The 14,648-nt window shown below is 45.3% G+C and overlaps 1 protein-coding gene across 14 annotated transcripts in view; it reads right to left on the bottom strand.

Annotated features, from left to right (window-relative positions):
- Positions 1–1,675: 1,675 nt before the first annotated feature.
- Positions 1,676–14,648, bottom strand: part of LOC115203065 (nuclear factor of activated T-cells 5) — a 64,399-nt gene continuing 51,426 nt past the window's right edge. For 5 of the 14 annotated variants that reach the window (XM_029767397.1, XM_029767399.1, XM_029767400.1 and 2 more), the window contains 12 exons: positions 11,511–12,168; positions 10,109–10,298; positions 9,016–9,206; positions 8,662–8,834; positions 7,366–7,500; positions 7,196–7,248; positions 6,412–6,544; positions 5,716–5,784; positions 5,464–5,567; positions 3,323–5,318; positions 2,921–3,177; positions 1,676–2,715 (listed from right to left, as the gene is read on the bottom strand). In XM_029767397.1, coding sequence (XP_029623257.1) covers positions 2,939–3,177; positions 3,323–5,318; positions 5,464–5,567; positions 5,716–5,784; positions 6,412–6,544; positions 7,196–7,248; positions 7,366–7,500; positions 8,662–8,834; positions 9,016–9,206; positions 10,109–10,298; positions 11,511–12,168 — 3,941 coding nt within the window. In that variant the 3' untranslated portion in view covers positions 1,676–2,715; positions 2,921–2,938. Of the gene's footprint in view, positions 2,716–2,920; positions 3,178–3,322; positions 5,319–5,463; positions 5,568–5,715; positions 5,785–6,411; positions 6,545–7,195; positions 7,249–7,365; positions 7,501–8,661; positions 8,835–9,015; positions 9,207–10,108; positions 10,299–11,510; positions 14,167–14,648 lie in introns of all 14 variants that reach the window. The other 9 variants (XM_029767407.1, XM_029767401.1, XM_029767403.1 and 6 more) reach the window with 4 other exon arrangements.

The raw sequence follows: 14,648 nt of genomic DNA, 5'->3' as shown, positions 1-14,648 counted from the left end.
AAAGATGTATTAGAACTACACCAGTAAAAAAGATATGATAAAATATTTGTAAATCTTATAAAAAAATTCACATAAATACTCATGACTATTGGAAACAAAAGTACTAGTTTTTCACAAGAGTTGAAGAAAGCCAATCACAGACAGCTTTTTTCTCTAAAGCAACTTAACGGTTCATTCTTCATGAGTAGGGTCCCTTTAAATATCTAAAAGAACACAGCTCAAGCTCTGGGATGGGGAATATGGGGCCCCACCAATCACATTACTAAAAATAGTTTAAATACTCTCCATTTTAAAAACTCTTCTTGTTTTTAAAGTGAATAAAAGGTCATGATGTTAAGAACACACACTAACAGACAACAACAATAAGAGAGAAAGATGGAGGCACTCAACTAAGCTGTTCTTGTTGTCATCATAGACCAGCCCCTTGGTCATGCGTATACTCAGATTCAGACTAAAAACAAGACACAATCTTACGGTTGGCTCCACTCCTGCCCAATATTCACATGTAAAGAATAAAAGCACAAACCAGTTTGGCAGCAGTACAAGTGTGGGATCTTAATTTGAGCCAGTTTGCTACAGCAGAAAAATAATCCTGCAGCAAAAAGGAAATGTGAATTATTCTGTGGATTATAATTAATGAACATTTTTGTAGGGGTTGATACATTTTTCATTAGGGTAAAATCAAGTCTGACATTTCAAAGTAAAAAATACAAACTTTAGAAACCTTTTTAAAACTCAAATACACATGCCTCCCGAGAGGCGCAGCATCTAAGACACGGCATCGCAGCGCTTGAGGTGTCACTACAGACCCGGGTTCGATCCCAGGCTGTGTCACAGCTGGCCACGACTGGGAGACCCATGATGCGGCGCACAATGTCCTTGTCTCATCGCGCTCTAGCGACTCCTTGTGGCGGGCCGGGCGCATGCACACTGACTTTGGTCGCCAGCTGTACCGTGTTTCCTCCGACACATTGGTGCGGCTGGCTTCCGGGTCAAGCGAGCAGTGTGTCAAGAAGCAGTGCGGCTTGGCAGGGTCAAGTTTCGGAGGACGCATGGCTCTCGACCTTCACCTCTCCCGAGTCCGTACGGGAGTTGCAGCGATGGTACAAGACCAACTACCAATTGGATATCACGAAATAGGGGGTAAAAAGTACAATATATATATATATATATAAATTATAAAATACAAATAATAATAATAAAAACTACAAGTTTGTATTTCTTGCAGTGCGGGAAAATTCTCAGCAACAAAAGAGTGATCAAATTAAGATCCTACATCTGTATATCACGCCTGACACTAATAATCCAACTACAAACAACCATTCATGGTCAAGGCAAAACAAATAACTGCTCCAGTCACTTTCACCACTTTCTCCCTGTCAAAACATGGCGAGTCTCAAACGACAAATATGAACACACCAATCAATATGAGCCATAAAACTGGCCATTCATGAAGACGAAAAAGGAGGGTGTGACTTGAGGCCTTGACTCAGGTCCTGGGGTGGCCCACTGTAGGCAAGAGAGTTGGTGTTTTACAGTAAGTCAAACATACGGAAAACTCCACTCTGATCTATGGATAAAAGTCTAGTTCGTGTGTGAGCTAATACAAACATCTGCCATGGAGACATCACTACAAAATAACACATTATCTACACATGCCATAGAATGATACAAATAACAATATACTCTTTAATTATATCAATCAGACAACCGTATATGGTACGCATATATGGTTATGATTTATTCAAACTGTAGGCCTATTATTTAATTATGTAGTCTGGAAATGAATGATTTAAAGGCTGGATAAAAATAAAAATCTTGATCCACATTGACCCTAATCTAGAGCATCTCTCGTACTCCAGAGTCTAATCAGGGAAAGAAATCCATGGTGTAATACTCAAATACTTGGAGTTATTCTCAGGAATGGGTAATGGGAAGATGGCTGCCAATAAGATAAACTGGTATTTCATGAAAGGAGCAATAAAAAACTAAAACCATAACTCAACACACATGCAGGAGTAATAAAGTAGTCAAGCTGTACATCCAGTAAACACGAGAACAGATAAATAGCTGACTAGTGAATATGCATGAGCCAACATAATGAGTAAATGGTCACAAAAGGAAAGCATTGTGAAGTGCTGAAAGAACTAATGTCAAAATATCTTACAAAGGTTTATTTTTCACGAATTGTATATTTTCTTTTGCTATTTCTTAAAATACTTTTAATATCGTATAAAAAGGACAACAATGCGTTATAAACAATTGTGAGCCCACACTCTGGTCCTGGAGAAGACAGTGCTGTGCTCGCTTCCACCACCATCCTTATAAAACCACACCGCAAAGTGCTGCTCTGAGAACTGATGAGTTAGCCAAACATTTCAAAGTGTCATGTTTCATTAACAGCTGGAGGCGACTAGCTGTGAGATACATTGGCCACACTGCAGTTGTGGGGTGACTACAACCTATGTCCTATTTTGAGGTCCAGGTTTAGATGCAGTGGAGGACTGGTACCCCGCTCGGCGCCACTGTGGAGCATCTACACATGAAGACTGTCCTTGGAGAAGAAGGCCGCTGAGGCTTACATGTAACTTGGAGTTTGGACAGGAGCCCACTGTTGAATTTGTTTCCATTCTTCTGCCGTCTGTAATGGGGGTCCACACTGGGGGGTCTTCTGCCGTCTGTAATGGGGGTCCACACTGGGGGTCTTCAGGGCTCCTAAAGGGAGGGGCAATTACACGTTTTAAAGACATAGGAGCATGTAAACAATAGTCAGTGATTAAAATTTGAATTAGAATTCAAAATGGTTAATCCTGCTTTCTGATACCCTCAAAACGTTTAAACTGAACAACAAAAGTGCAACTGTTTGAAACACATTGGCAAACCAAACTTTTAAAATGTTTATAGAGAGATGAGCATTCACCTGAAACCTATAGCAGGCCTAGTAGGAGCGAGTGAGGTTGTTGCCCTGCTCCTGCAGGCTGACAAGCAGGTCATCTATCTTCTCCATGTTCTGGGAGGCGGTCATGCTGTTCTGCATGCTCCCTGACTCAGACATGGACTGGTTGAGCAGCGACTGGATCTGGGCCTCACTCTCTCTCTGGTTCTGACCAGACTGACTGATGGCAATGATCTGATCAGACAGAGTGGTTCCAGGAGAGTTTATCAGCTGGCCACACTCTGTATAGGGAAGAAAGGGGTAGTCACTGACTACATGCCACATGAAATGTTAGCGAAAACCAAACGATGGCGTACTGTTTTCTGGAGCATATTAAAAAAGCTGACATTTGATAAAAGGAAAGAAATCTTAATCATGAATCCTTACCGTTCTGAATCCCAAAGAGGAAGAGGCCTGGCTGCTGGGCCTCGCTGGGCTGGTTGAGGGTCCCACTGACTGCTGTCTGGAACAGAGACCCTGGCTGCTGCACGGGGGAGGAGGTGGTGGTCTGCAGGCCTGCCACCCCATTCTGGGTGCTGAAGATGCCTGTCTGCGGGAGCTCCTGGGAAGCCATGCAACCCTGCAGGGCAGCCATGTTGGATTGGGGCATGAAGAGGGAGACGGGCTGCTCTGGGCCGTTGTTGGAGCTGGTGATCAGCTGCATGGGCTGCTGCTCTTGGAACAGGCCCTGCTGGCGAGGCTCTGAGGGGTTCCCCACCACCTGGCTCTGGTCCTGGAAGGCCATAGGCTCAGAGGATTCCTGCTGGCTAACCGTCACCATGCTGGCCTGAGAGAACAGCATGGAGGGGTTTTGGGGCTCCTGAGAGTTCAGGCTGCTGCTGCTCATGGGGGGCATCTGGCCCTGGCTGCTGAACAGCAGACTGGGGGCCTGCTCTGGAGTGGAGAGGGGGTTGCTGCAGAACAGTAGGCCGGCCTGCTGCTGCTGGGTCTGAGAGAGAGTGTTTGCAGGTGGATGAGGGGAGATGTTCTGAAACATGGAGTTCTGCTGAGGTGGCTGAGGCTGGGGCTGGGAGGGCTGCTGCTGCTCCATGGGGGTCCCCTGCTGGATGGGGGAAAGCTGGGTCTGTGCCTGGAACACTGACTGGGGCTCAGTGGCAGAGGTCTGCAGGGCACTGAGGAAGGCCAGCTGCTGCTGCTGGCTGCCACTAGCGGAGAGCTGCCCGGGCAGGGTACTCTGGGGGAGGAACAGGTTGGCGGCAGAGGGGGGCTGCTCTGGGGAGAGGCTGGTCCTACTCAACACTGTCAGGGTGTTCTGGAAGAGGGTTGCCTGGACCTGCTCCTGGGTGGGAGAGGCCTTCTGAGTGTGGAACAGCACCCCCTGTGGGTCCTGTGCCTCATCCAGGGGGCTGGGGTTATGGAAAAGGGGTGGAGAGGTATGAGAAGGGGTCTGATGGAGGAAGTTGGTCTGAATGGAGAGGAGCTCATTGGCTTGCTGAAAGAGTGCTGCTTGCTGCTGCTGTTTCTGTTGTTGTTGCTGCTGCTGCTGCTGCTGTTGTTGGGCCTGCTGAAAGAGAGAACCATGGTTCTGCACCATGCCCTGCTGGGAACCCTGCTGTTCAGTGTTCTCACCTCGAGAACCACCCTGGAATATGCCACACTGCATGGGCATCTGTGACTGAAACAGCTGCTGCTGCAGGTTCTCCAACACTTGCTGTTGCTGCTGCTGGTGTTGAATTTGTTGCTGTTGAATTTGTTGCTGTTGAATTTGCTGTTGCTGAATTTGCTGTTGCTGTTGTTGCTGAATTTGTTGTTGTTGAATCTGTTGTTGTTGCTGTAGTTGCTGTTGCTGAATTTGTTGTTGCTGTTGTTGCTGAATTTGTTGCTGCTGTTGTTGCTGAATTTGTTGCTGCTGTTGTTGCTGAATTTGTTGCTGCTGTTGTTGCTGAATTTGTTGCTGCTGAATCTGTTGCTGTTGTCGCTGTTGCTGCTGGCTGCAGTATCCTTTGGCCTGCAGTTGTCTCACTGCTTGTTCCAGTTGGGCCACCTCGTCTGGGGGGAATATGGGCAGCTGGTGCTGCTGGGGGGCAGGTTGAGGGGCCTCCACTTGTTGACTGAGCCTCCCTACTGCCCCAGCGTTGTTGCCAGCCCTGTCCTGCCCCAGCCCCTCTCTGGGCTCCAGGAGGAACTGCTGAGGCCCAGGTTGGAGTAGAGAGTCTGCAGGCACGGGGAAGGAGTTGGTGGGAGCGATGTCCTGCTTCTGTATGGTGCTCAGAGCCTCTGCACTGTTGAAGACTGCTGTTTGGGATTCATCAGGGTCACTGGCAGGCCGCGGCAAGGAGTTGGAGAACGGGCTGTTGTTGGGGGGAAGGTTGGAACTCATGTCCAGCGTCTGCTGGGCCGAACACATGACATCGGGGGTCCGCTGAGAATACAAAAAACAGATGATACCGGCTAGTTTTTTATATATATTGGGGGAAAGATCGATATGGTTCATATGGATATGATTCTACTATTTAATGAGGCATTATCACAGCCAAGGCTGATGAATGCATTTGTAGAGCTTTTACCTTGAACACGCCAGCAGAAGGGAGGTTGCTGGAGACCTCCATTGGAGTGACCTCTTCTCTCTTCACAAGAGGCAACATTGGGGGCATCAAGGCACCATCAATTACTGTAGGGGCGTGAATGACAATGTTACAATTTTGTCATACTGAAAGCCAAGATACAGGAGTACATTGACCCCCCCCACACACACCTATGCATTACAAACAAGAACACACGATACAGCATGTACACAGCATGGTAGAGATATACTATACCTTTCATCCGTTGATCAAAAGAGCAGGGCTTGCCTGGAGATGGAACTTCTTTCTTCACAGATATGTCCACTGAGACGTACACAGAAAAGCAGGTTGAGTTATGGACATGCAAATCAGATGACCTTATTCTTCATACCCAGTCTCATTTTCCATCGTTTGCATGTCAGGTTTTCATATACAAAAATATAATATGAAATGTTACTGTATAGAGTGAAAAACAATCAGGAATAAATCTGTATGACTTGATAGTTTTGTATAGGGTGCTGCCTAATCCGGTATCATGTTTAGTGCATACTGTATATAGAAGGGTATTTTTTTTTATTTTTTAGATGGATCATCTACACTTCCATGTTTTGTTTCATTGTTTTAGTTCCTTTCTCTGTCATTTCCTGCTCGCTCATTGATAGTTCGTGCCACAGTGCCCAAAGGACGTTTTAACGACTGGAAGTGATGTGAGAGAAAAAGGAGGAGACAAATACCCCCTGTTCCCGAGTGGACATGGCTTCCTGTACCAAGGACTGTAATGGTAAATTTAGAGCAGGCTAGAGGATATATCCACCTAATACAGTAGTGGTGGTAGAGTAATGGTTATAATTTACACTGGCTGAAGACATGCTCTGAGGAAATGTTGTTTTGGTCCTAATGTGGCACAGAAGGTGTAAAAAAAGAACATTTGTTCATTGACTTATCACAGACCTGGTTCTGGAGTGTATGTAAAAGGCTGTACGTCGTGGGATCGGCCAGCATTGGTCACCACGTAGATCCCCACACACACCGCAGACGCGATGGCTAGGTTCTGGTATGGAGGAACCTTCACAATCAAGTGATTCTGAGGGGAAACGCATAACAGACAAATCCACTTAGCTAACAAAAATGTACAGTAGTCCCAGTCTTATAATTACATACATCAAGTCATGTGACAAACGTGTCAACATCCCTTCTAAAACATGTGCAAGCGCAAAATGACTTTGATTAAATAATCAAGCAATGTCAGCACAACGTAGAGTTGAAAGAGAGAGACAGCCACAACGGACATAATCCTGGCACCGAAGATGAACTGGAGACTCCGTACGTCATCAACTACTTCAAACACGCAACACCTTTCTAACTTTGCTGACTAGTAAAAGGTGTGGCGGTGATTTACATAGTTTACACATGGTTACAAATTGTGAATAACGTGAAAGACGTCTAACACCTCAGGGCTCAGACAACTGATTGAGGCTTAGCTAGCGTAGCGCTGACCCTCTGGCTCCCAAGGGCAAAGGTTTATGCAGGGCTGTTGAGACACACTTACCACTGTGGCTCACAGTAATTAGGTGACAAAACAATGAGGCCATTCACCTCCCTGAGTGAGTAGCAATTTAAGATGATTACATCTGAACCTACAAATCCCAAATGGCTGCTGTTATCTAATCACCCCGTTAAATCATTAGCTTGAATCCTTCTAGGACCACAATAAGCAGAGAATAAGCTTATTTACCTGGTGAAACAGCTCCATGTCAATTTCAGCCTCTGCCTTCCAAGACTTCTCATCTTAGGGGGAAAACAATGAACGGTTTCATTAGTATGGTAGGTCAATATGAAAGTTATTCATTATTCATATACTGTAAGGACATGGATTTCAGACAATAATTGGTTGTGTAGACCTACCTGATACATTTTCCTGGAATATGACCTTGGTGTCCTTGAGAAAGTTCTTCCCAATGATGAAGACCTCCTCATCCCCCCTCGCCGAGCAACTGTGGAGGGACTTCTTCAGAATCTCAGGCACCCCTGCAGGCTGGGCTGTAGACAGGACACCAACAGAGAGTCAGGCTCTGAGTTCTGCTTGACCTAGCTTCTTTAACTAGTATTCTGTCACAAGTACAGAACTGCTGGCCTTTTCAGAGGAACCAGGGGATGCCAACAGAAAAGCTTAAACCAATTGCTCAAGAGTACCTTGTGATTTCTTGGAAGGCACACATGTAATCTTGTGAAATAGTAATTGTGCTTTAATTGCTTTGCCAGGAAAAATGTGAGCTGAGCTGGCGTTTAAAAAAATGGGGTGCATGTGATTGTTATTTTACAGTATATGATCATTAACCAGACAGTAAAACGACTGTAATATAGGTAAACTTGACACTGTCTTTGCAGTCCCCCTTTCTCACAGGCAAATATAAATCCTCAAGTTTCTATAAACAACAAGCTCAGACTCCTCCCACTCCTCCTCCCCAGCTTTCACAGGCCTTCCTCACTCTCACCACCCCGCTCCACAGCACAACACACACAGACAGACAGACGCCACTGGAGATTTAGATTTTACATTTTCTGGCCAAATGTTCGCTTGGACAGATTGCACTCTGGCATTGTAAACAATAGAAGTCCACACCTCTTTCTTCCCCCTTTCTTTCTCTCCCTCGTTTTTTTTTTGAGAAGTTCTGCTTCTAAAACCACCGACAAATAGAATTTCTTATACCCCAGAGCAGTCTTTCCTGTTTTTGCCACTCACAGCCACACCCTATGTCCACAACGGGAGGCACACATGAAGCTGAAGAGAGTCTATATACATGGTCTCTGAAAATGTACTTGAATTAGAAAATGGTCTGCTAAGCATACATAACGCATTAGAAATGGAACTTCTAGACTGAATCAACTCCTCAAAGTGTTCAAGTCTTCAGCTTGAAACTTAAAAACGAGATGAAAACAATAAAACAAACCTATATTACAAATGCTCATAAGGCTATCCAGTCGAATTTTGACAGTAACGGCTCCCAATGGAGACTTCATTATTGACATCCTTGTCCTGAACCAAGCTCCTCTTCATTTTCCTCCTGTCCACCCAACCCCCTGAATGAACTTCTTTTCCCTCCCCCTAATCCCCTGGTGACGTGCGTCACCTCTCAGCTCGACAGAGTTCCTGAGAGAACTCCGGCGGGCAGATGCTACGAATAACCTAAAGCCACTCACTGCACAGGATGGGGGACGACGGTGTCTGTAACGTGAGCACAGAACCGTCCGGCCTGGGGATGTTGACCCGAAACACCAGCCTGGCACGTGTGCTCTTCTTTTTGGAGCCGGCCACCCCGATACGAGCTTCCACATCAGCGTTACGCAGCTTCAGGATCCCCACGCAGTCCACCCTGCAGAGACACACACATCACAGCTGTTAGACTGGAAGGCAGGCCTTCTGAACAAGGCCCCAGCTGCTATTGCTGCAACAGCCCCCAACACACTCCCATTGGAGGATGACTAAGAGGAGCAGTCTCCAGTATGTGTGATTTTAAAGAATTGCAACAGCTATGACAATAAGCAGATACATACGCCAGGGTCATATTATTGCTGGGGTCTAGGGACACTTCAATGACAGTAGTGCCCTCGATGTCCACCTCCTTGCAGGCTGTGGTGTTGCGCCCTGTCACCCTGCAGGCCTGGTAGAACCCATGTGGCTTCACACGCCCAGCGTCATTACCCACAAACACCTGCAGCACCACTGCCTCATTCACACCCTCCAGCTGAGGACAAGAAGGAAACAAAGAACACTCAGATCATAAAATAACACAGCTGCTCCAAAGTCAACTCTACCTATTTTTCTAAGTCACTAGAGAATTGAGTGTTCAATGTATTGTGCAAGGGATAGTTTTCACAAGAGCCAAAAGGGTGCAGGTAAAATAACGTACAAAAGTGAATACGTGCTAGACAGTGCCATCTTTCTGCTTAGTAAGATGATACAATACTTTAAGATATGGAATTATGATAACAGAACTGCCACTGCACAACTGCCTGTTTTGCTGTCTACTTTGAGAGTAAAACATTTGAAATATGCAATACATTGTGATTAGCATTGTTGATACTGAGATATGACAAAGAAATGCAAATAAAGTCACGATTTGCTATTGTAATCACTTCAAGAGAATAACGATAGTTACCTCTTTTCTCGGTGGACAAGAAAATCTGTTGTTTTTATGTAGGTTATATAATATATTGCATTTAGCAGGCACATTTATCCAAAGCGACTTAGTCATTAATGGGAATGTAACCCACTATCCTGGCGTTGCAAGAGCCATGTTCTACCACCCGAGTGCTGCCTTCCAAGGTGTGTTGTAACAGCTATAATACCTTATTTCAGAAAAAGAAAATACCCTGAGGTTGATACATTGCATCACTTCTTATACAAGTTTCTACATAACCTGTGACAATCACTGAATCACTGACTTAAGCATGTTAACCCAATGTAGAGGTGTTATGTAACAATGAGTATGGAGCAGGTTGATGGTGGCATTTGGTGAAGGACCGATAAAGGCATATTTCCAAAGGGGTAAAGTCAAAACAGTGACCCGTGTATGGGGCACTGACTGTCCACAAAAAGCCCTAGAGGCCCCAGCCCCCCTGGTCCTGTTTCTGGTTTAAGGCGTACCTTTAGGGTGGGGAAGCCCTGCTGAGTGCGGTCCTTCACTGACCCCCTGCTGCCCTCAGTCAGGTAGCGGGCTCTGTGCTGGGTCTCAGGCTGGACCAGGATCTTCAGCTCTTTGCCCTCACTCTTCTGAGGGAACTGGCTCGCTAGGGTCCCACCTTTCTGATGGGTTGTTTGGGGGCCATCTGCCGAACTGCAAGACAGACTGGTTAGCTACTGTGTAAGCCCAACAGCTCCTAAATAACCTACATTGAAACATGCAACACTAACATTGACTACAATACGCTTGCTTAAATTTAATGCAGGGGACTGTTTCCTTTCACTCATTCACAGCACTGTCCCCTGCTAACCCTAACCCTGCCTGTGTCCTTGTAATCAATGGGGACTGAGGGCCGCACAACCTGGCGTTGGGTGACAGTGGCAGCAACCCTCACCCCCACTCCTCCTCTCCTCTCCTCTCCACCTTGTGTTCATTTATGTAAGGGGAGGGAAGATCAGCTCCACTGTTGGCACCAAGCTTCCTCTCAGTGGAAGAGAACTTGACAGGACTTGGAGACCGTCCACTTACTATCAAAGTTCCAGCCAAGCTGTGACCCCACCAGGAAATATCTGTGTGTGTGTGTGTGTGTGTGTGTGTGTGTGTGTGAGAGAGAGAGTGTCAGTATGTGTGTATGGTGGAGCATAGGGGGTATTTGGAACTGGAGAGCAGCAGGGGACTAGTGAGGGATCCCCAAATAGCTGCCATGGTTTCCCAGTGACACTAGTGAGCAATGCAGAGTTTGGATGCCCACTACTAATCAGAGTCCATCAGAACCTCTTAGGGGATCCATACTTATTGGTTTATTTAATCTGCTCTGCTTTCTCAACGCTTTTCAAAGAGGCTCAGTGTGATTCACCATGGCTGACCATTGTTTGTGCTGTGGTATCCTGCCACTCCCTAGCCTCTGATCTGCCAGCTCTTCTTCAAGCAAAGAGGAAAACGTTCAGCCAGTGGTTTGGTACGATTTCCGCTTGTGGTATAGTGATTTTACACCTCTTAACAATGGGAATAAGTATGGAGCAAATTTAGATAAACCTCTTCAAAATCAGGCAAGATATAGAATGAACAGTTCTGTTGAGATGTCCATTCAATAGTAGTTGTAAATGGCCACTGCTAATTTCAAGTCTATCAGTGTTTTTCAATTAATGAATCACTTTCTCTGACATTTAACTTGTCTTAATGTACTTCTAAATGGATTTCCATTCTGTGCTCCCGACAAGATTCAAACTGAGAACTGAAACTTAACCAAAGTCCATAGAGCCATCTCAGAGATGTAAAAGAACAGGAAAGTTACCTCTGCAGACCAAAAGGAAGTAAATGATAGGTTTCCACATTTCACTGTAAAAGAGATCTAGGGGTACCCACCTTCCTTTGGTACAGGCCTTGCTGTCTGAGCCCAGCTGTGAGAGCACAAAGTGAGGCCCTTTGGCACTGTCTGCATCAAACACGTCCATGCTGGCCTCCTCGGCCGAGGCAGGCTTGGGGCCGGGTCGCTGGCGGGGGGTGCGCTTGCGGGACTTCCGGGGCACCTCTGTGTTGTCGTTGTAGGAGCTGGAGCTGACGATGCTGAAGTTGGAGGCGGAGTCATCCATCCAGATGCTGTTGCTCTGCTCGGAGTCCTGGAGCTGATCCTCCTGGCAGGACATGCGGCTGTCGTCAAACAGGTCCTCGGGCGGAGGCGAGATGTTCAGCACCGTCCGCCGTTTGGAGGGGGTCATTTGGTGGTGCTGCTGGGCCTCCTGGGATGCCCCCCCTCTTCCTCCTCCACCTAGGGATCCTGCCCCTCCTTTCTCGCCGCCAGCCCTGCCGCCACCAGCACTCCCACTGTTGCCAGTCCCGCCCTCGGCTCCAAGCATGTCGGCCACCGCTCTGCTACTTACACCTTCGTCTGGAGCGGCGATGCCAGTGTGAGCAGAGGTCTGGTCGGTGGCTGAAGTAGTGGAGTGCATGGTGGAGGTGGAAGAGGTGGGAAAAGCACTGCGAGGGCCTCCCATGGTCATAGAAGAGGAGACGGTGGTGGCATCTACAGTGTATACAATTGGAGAGTAAATAAAGGCATCTCAACCAGCATTGGCTAGCAGTCCCATTCAAGCAGCGAAATTTGTGCATGGTTGTTTTCTCGTTTTTTTTGCTTTCTTTGATCATCCAATTATAATTTTCACTTTTCTTTTATTGCATCATGATGAGTGAGTGTGTCTATGTGTGAGTGTGTGTAGGTGAGTATGTGTGTACACGTGTTCTGACAAAAAATAAATAATTTAAATGTGGGAAAGAGTCCTATAACAGGACATGATGTAAATGAAAAGTCATGAATCTACTGACATGTATATCTAATTATCTGAAATTGATACTTTGAGAGTTTCTAATTCAAATCGGCAAAAAATAGTTCCCCAGAACGTGCAGTAATCCAATTCTCTAACCATCTTTCAGTAACACTGGGACTTGATTTTCAATAGCATTTGCCATAAACAGAAGTTAACTGGGAAATCTACATGTAGAGGGATGTTCAAATGAAATTAAGATTATCTGGTGTGTAAGATGATGCGTGCCAAATGGAGCTTTTTCTCATACAGGTTCAAACAATTTAGTTGGGACTGAGCGTAGCCACAGAGACAAGATAAACAAGCTTCTGACCTATGAAGCAGAGAACTGCAGACCATTTTATATGCAGACACTCCCTGCTTCAGAGGGAACTTCCTGGAATAAAAACGAGACAGCGAATGAGCAATAAGAGCTGAACATTCAAATGTAATAAAAATAAATAAAGAAAACTACGTTGAACAAAACGTATTTGTGAAAATGGAACCGTCATTCAAGGGTCTCGTTCTATTCCTGCTCAATATGTTTTTCTGAAAGTCCTCCTAAAACACCTTAGGAAACCTTAGCCAGGGTTGAAAAATGACAGCAAATGTTGAGTACATTTCAAAAGCATTCCTAGTTATCAGGTCCTCAATGCAGGGTACAGTAGAGTGCAGCTTCAAGCAGGTGAAATGGCAGATGCTGCATGGTAGATTGTCATCTTCCACTTCTGTGAAAACAAACTGGATTGTTTGGCTAGTGTAGGGCTTGTCCCTGGCATAAAAGGGCAACAAAAACATGGAGCTGGAGAAAGCTTATGACACCCCCATGGTAAGAAATAAAGCATTACATTGACAGTATACTAGAGATGATATGATGGAAGAAATGGAAGCCTTGGTGGCCTAAGGGCCTAGCTAAGGTCTGAGCATGGTGGTGAAATCCTGAAGACTGTTGCAGGAGAAGGGAGAGGAGTGAGAGGACAGGCAGACAAGCTACCCTAATTTGTAAAACCTTTATCGATACCGTGAATTCAACATGTCTATAAAAACATAAAATAAAAAGCGATGCAACTAGGTTACACTTCATTCAAAACTGTAGCTACAGTGCTTGTAACTGAAAAATAAGATAGCTTTTTGTTGGTAATCGGAAGAATTCCAGATATCTATGACTCATTACAAGCCAATGTGGTGCATTGTCTGTGAAGAAATTCCAGTCACTTTACATTCCACCCACAAACTCTCTCACTTTACCCATTCCAAATGCACTCATATGTAGAAACCATACCTGACTGCAACAATATAGAGCACAATTTTGCTTTAATAGGTCTCTAATTAATTTTAGTGGCTCTGATTGAACTTATTGTAGAGTTGCCATGATAAACAGAAGAAATGTATAAAGCCATAAATCCATTTATGCTCTGATGAACAAGAATGCTTTCAAAACATACATCACATTGCTTCTGTTTGCAGAAATCCATACAATCTAGCGAACAGACAAACAACTTCCACTTGATTATAGATGGTAGGGAGCACCTATTTTACCCAATAGATTATATTTTTTTTATTCAAGAGACAGGAATCATTTTAGTTAGATTGGGATCCAGCAAGACAGCAATTTGTTCCCCATGGCAGCAAGACAGCAATTTGTTCCCCATGGCAGCAAGACAGCAATTTGTTCCCCATGGCAGCTGTGAGCTTCCTCCCACAGACCCCACATGCAGATCCTAGGATGCAAAAGAACTAGTTCCATTTTCACAACCATGTAATTTCAAATGAAAATCAGTTTAAAAACAAGAATAAACAGAACAGAACAGTGGTTTTGAAATGCTGAAGGATTAGTTCATTACAAAATTATGACAAGTAGAAAATCTAAATATGAAACATTTCATGATGTGCTGTTCATGCAGATTTTTGGAAGCGTAACAAACATGAGAAACATACAGGCCCTGCTAAGATTGGAACCACAGTGAACGATTTGCAGCCACTTTGAGCACCCTCTCACCACACTTAAAAACACTCACAGAAACTGGAGAAACAAAGGCCTCAAAGAAACCCAGTCCAGTAAACCCCTCCAGCTTTGTAAAGGTTCACAGCTTTTACTCTGCTTCCTCCTGACTTATTTATATGGCCTAAAAGCTTTCTGTAGACTACTGTACATTGGCAAATATGCCTGAGTAAATTGTCCCATCCGTGAGTTGTGTACACA

Source organism: Salmo trutta, chromosome 12, assembly GCF_901001165.1.
Source record: "Salmo trutta chromosome 12, fSalTru1.1, whole genome shotgun sequence".
NCBI classification, from domain to species: Eukaryota; Metazoa; Chordata; class Actinopteri; order Salmoniformes; family Salmonidae; genus Salmo; species Salmo trutta.
The sequence above is the reverse complement of the archived record's forward strand: the minus strand, read 5'-3'. Positions and strand labels throughout refer to the sequence as shown.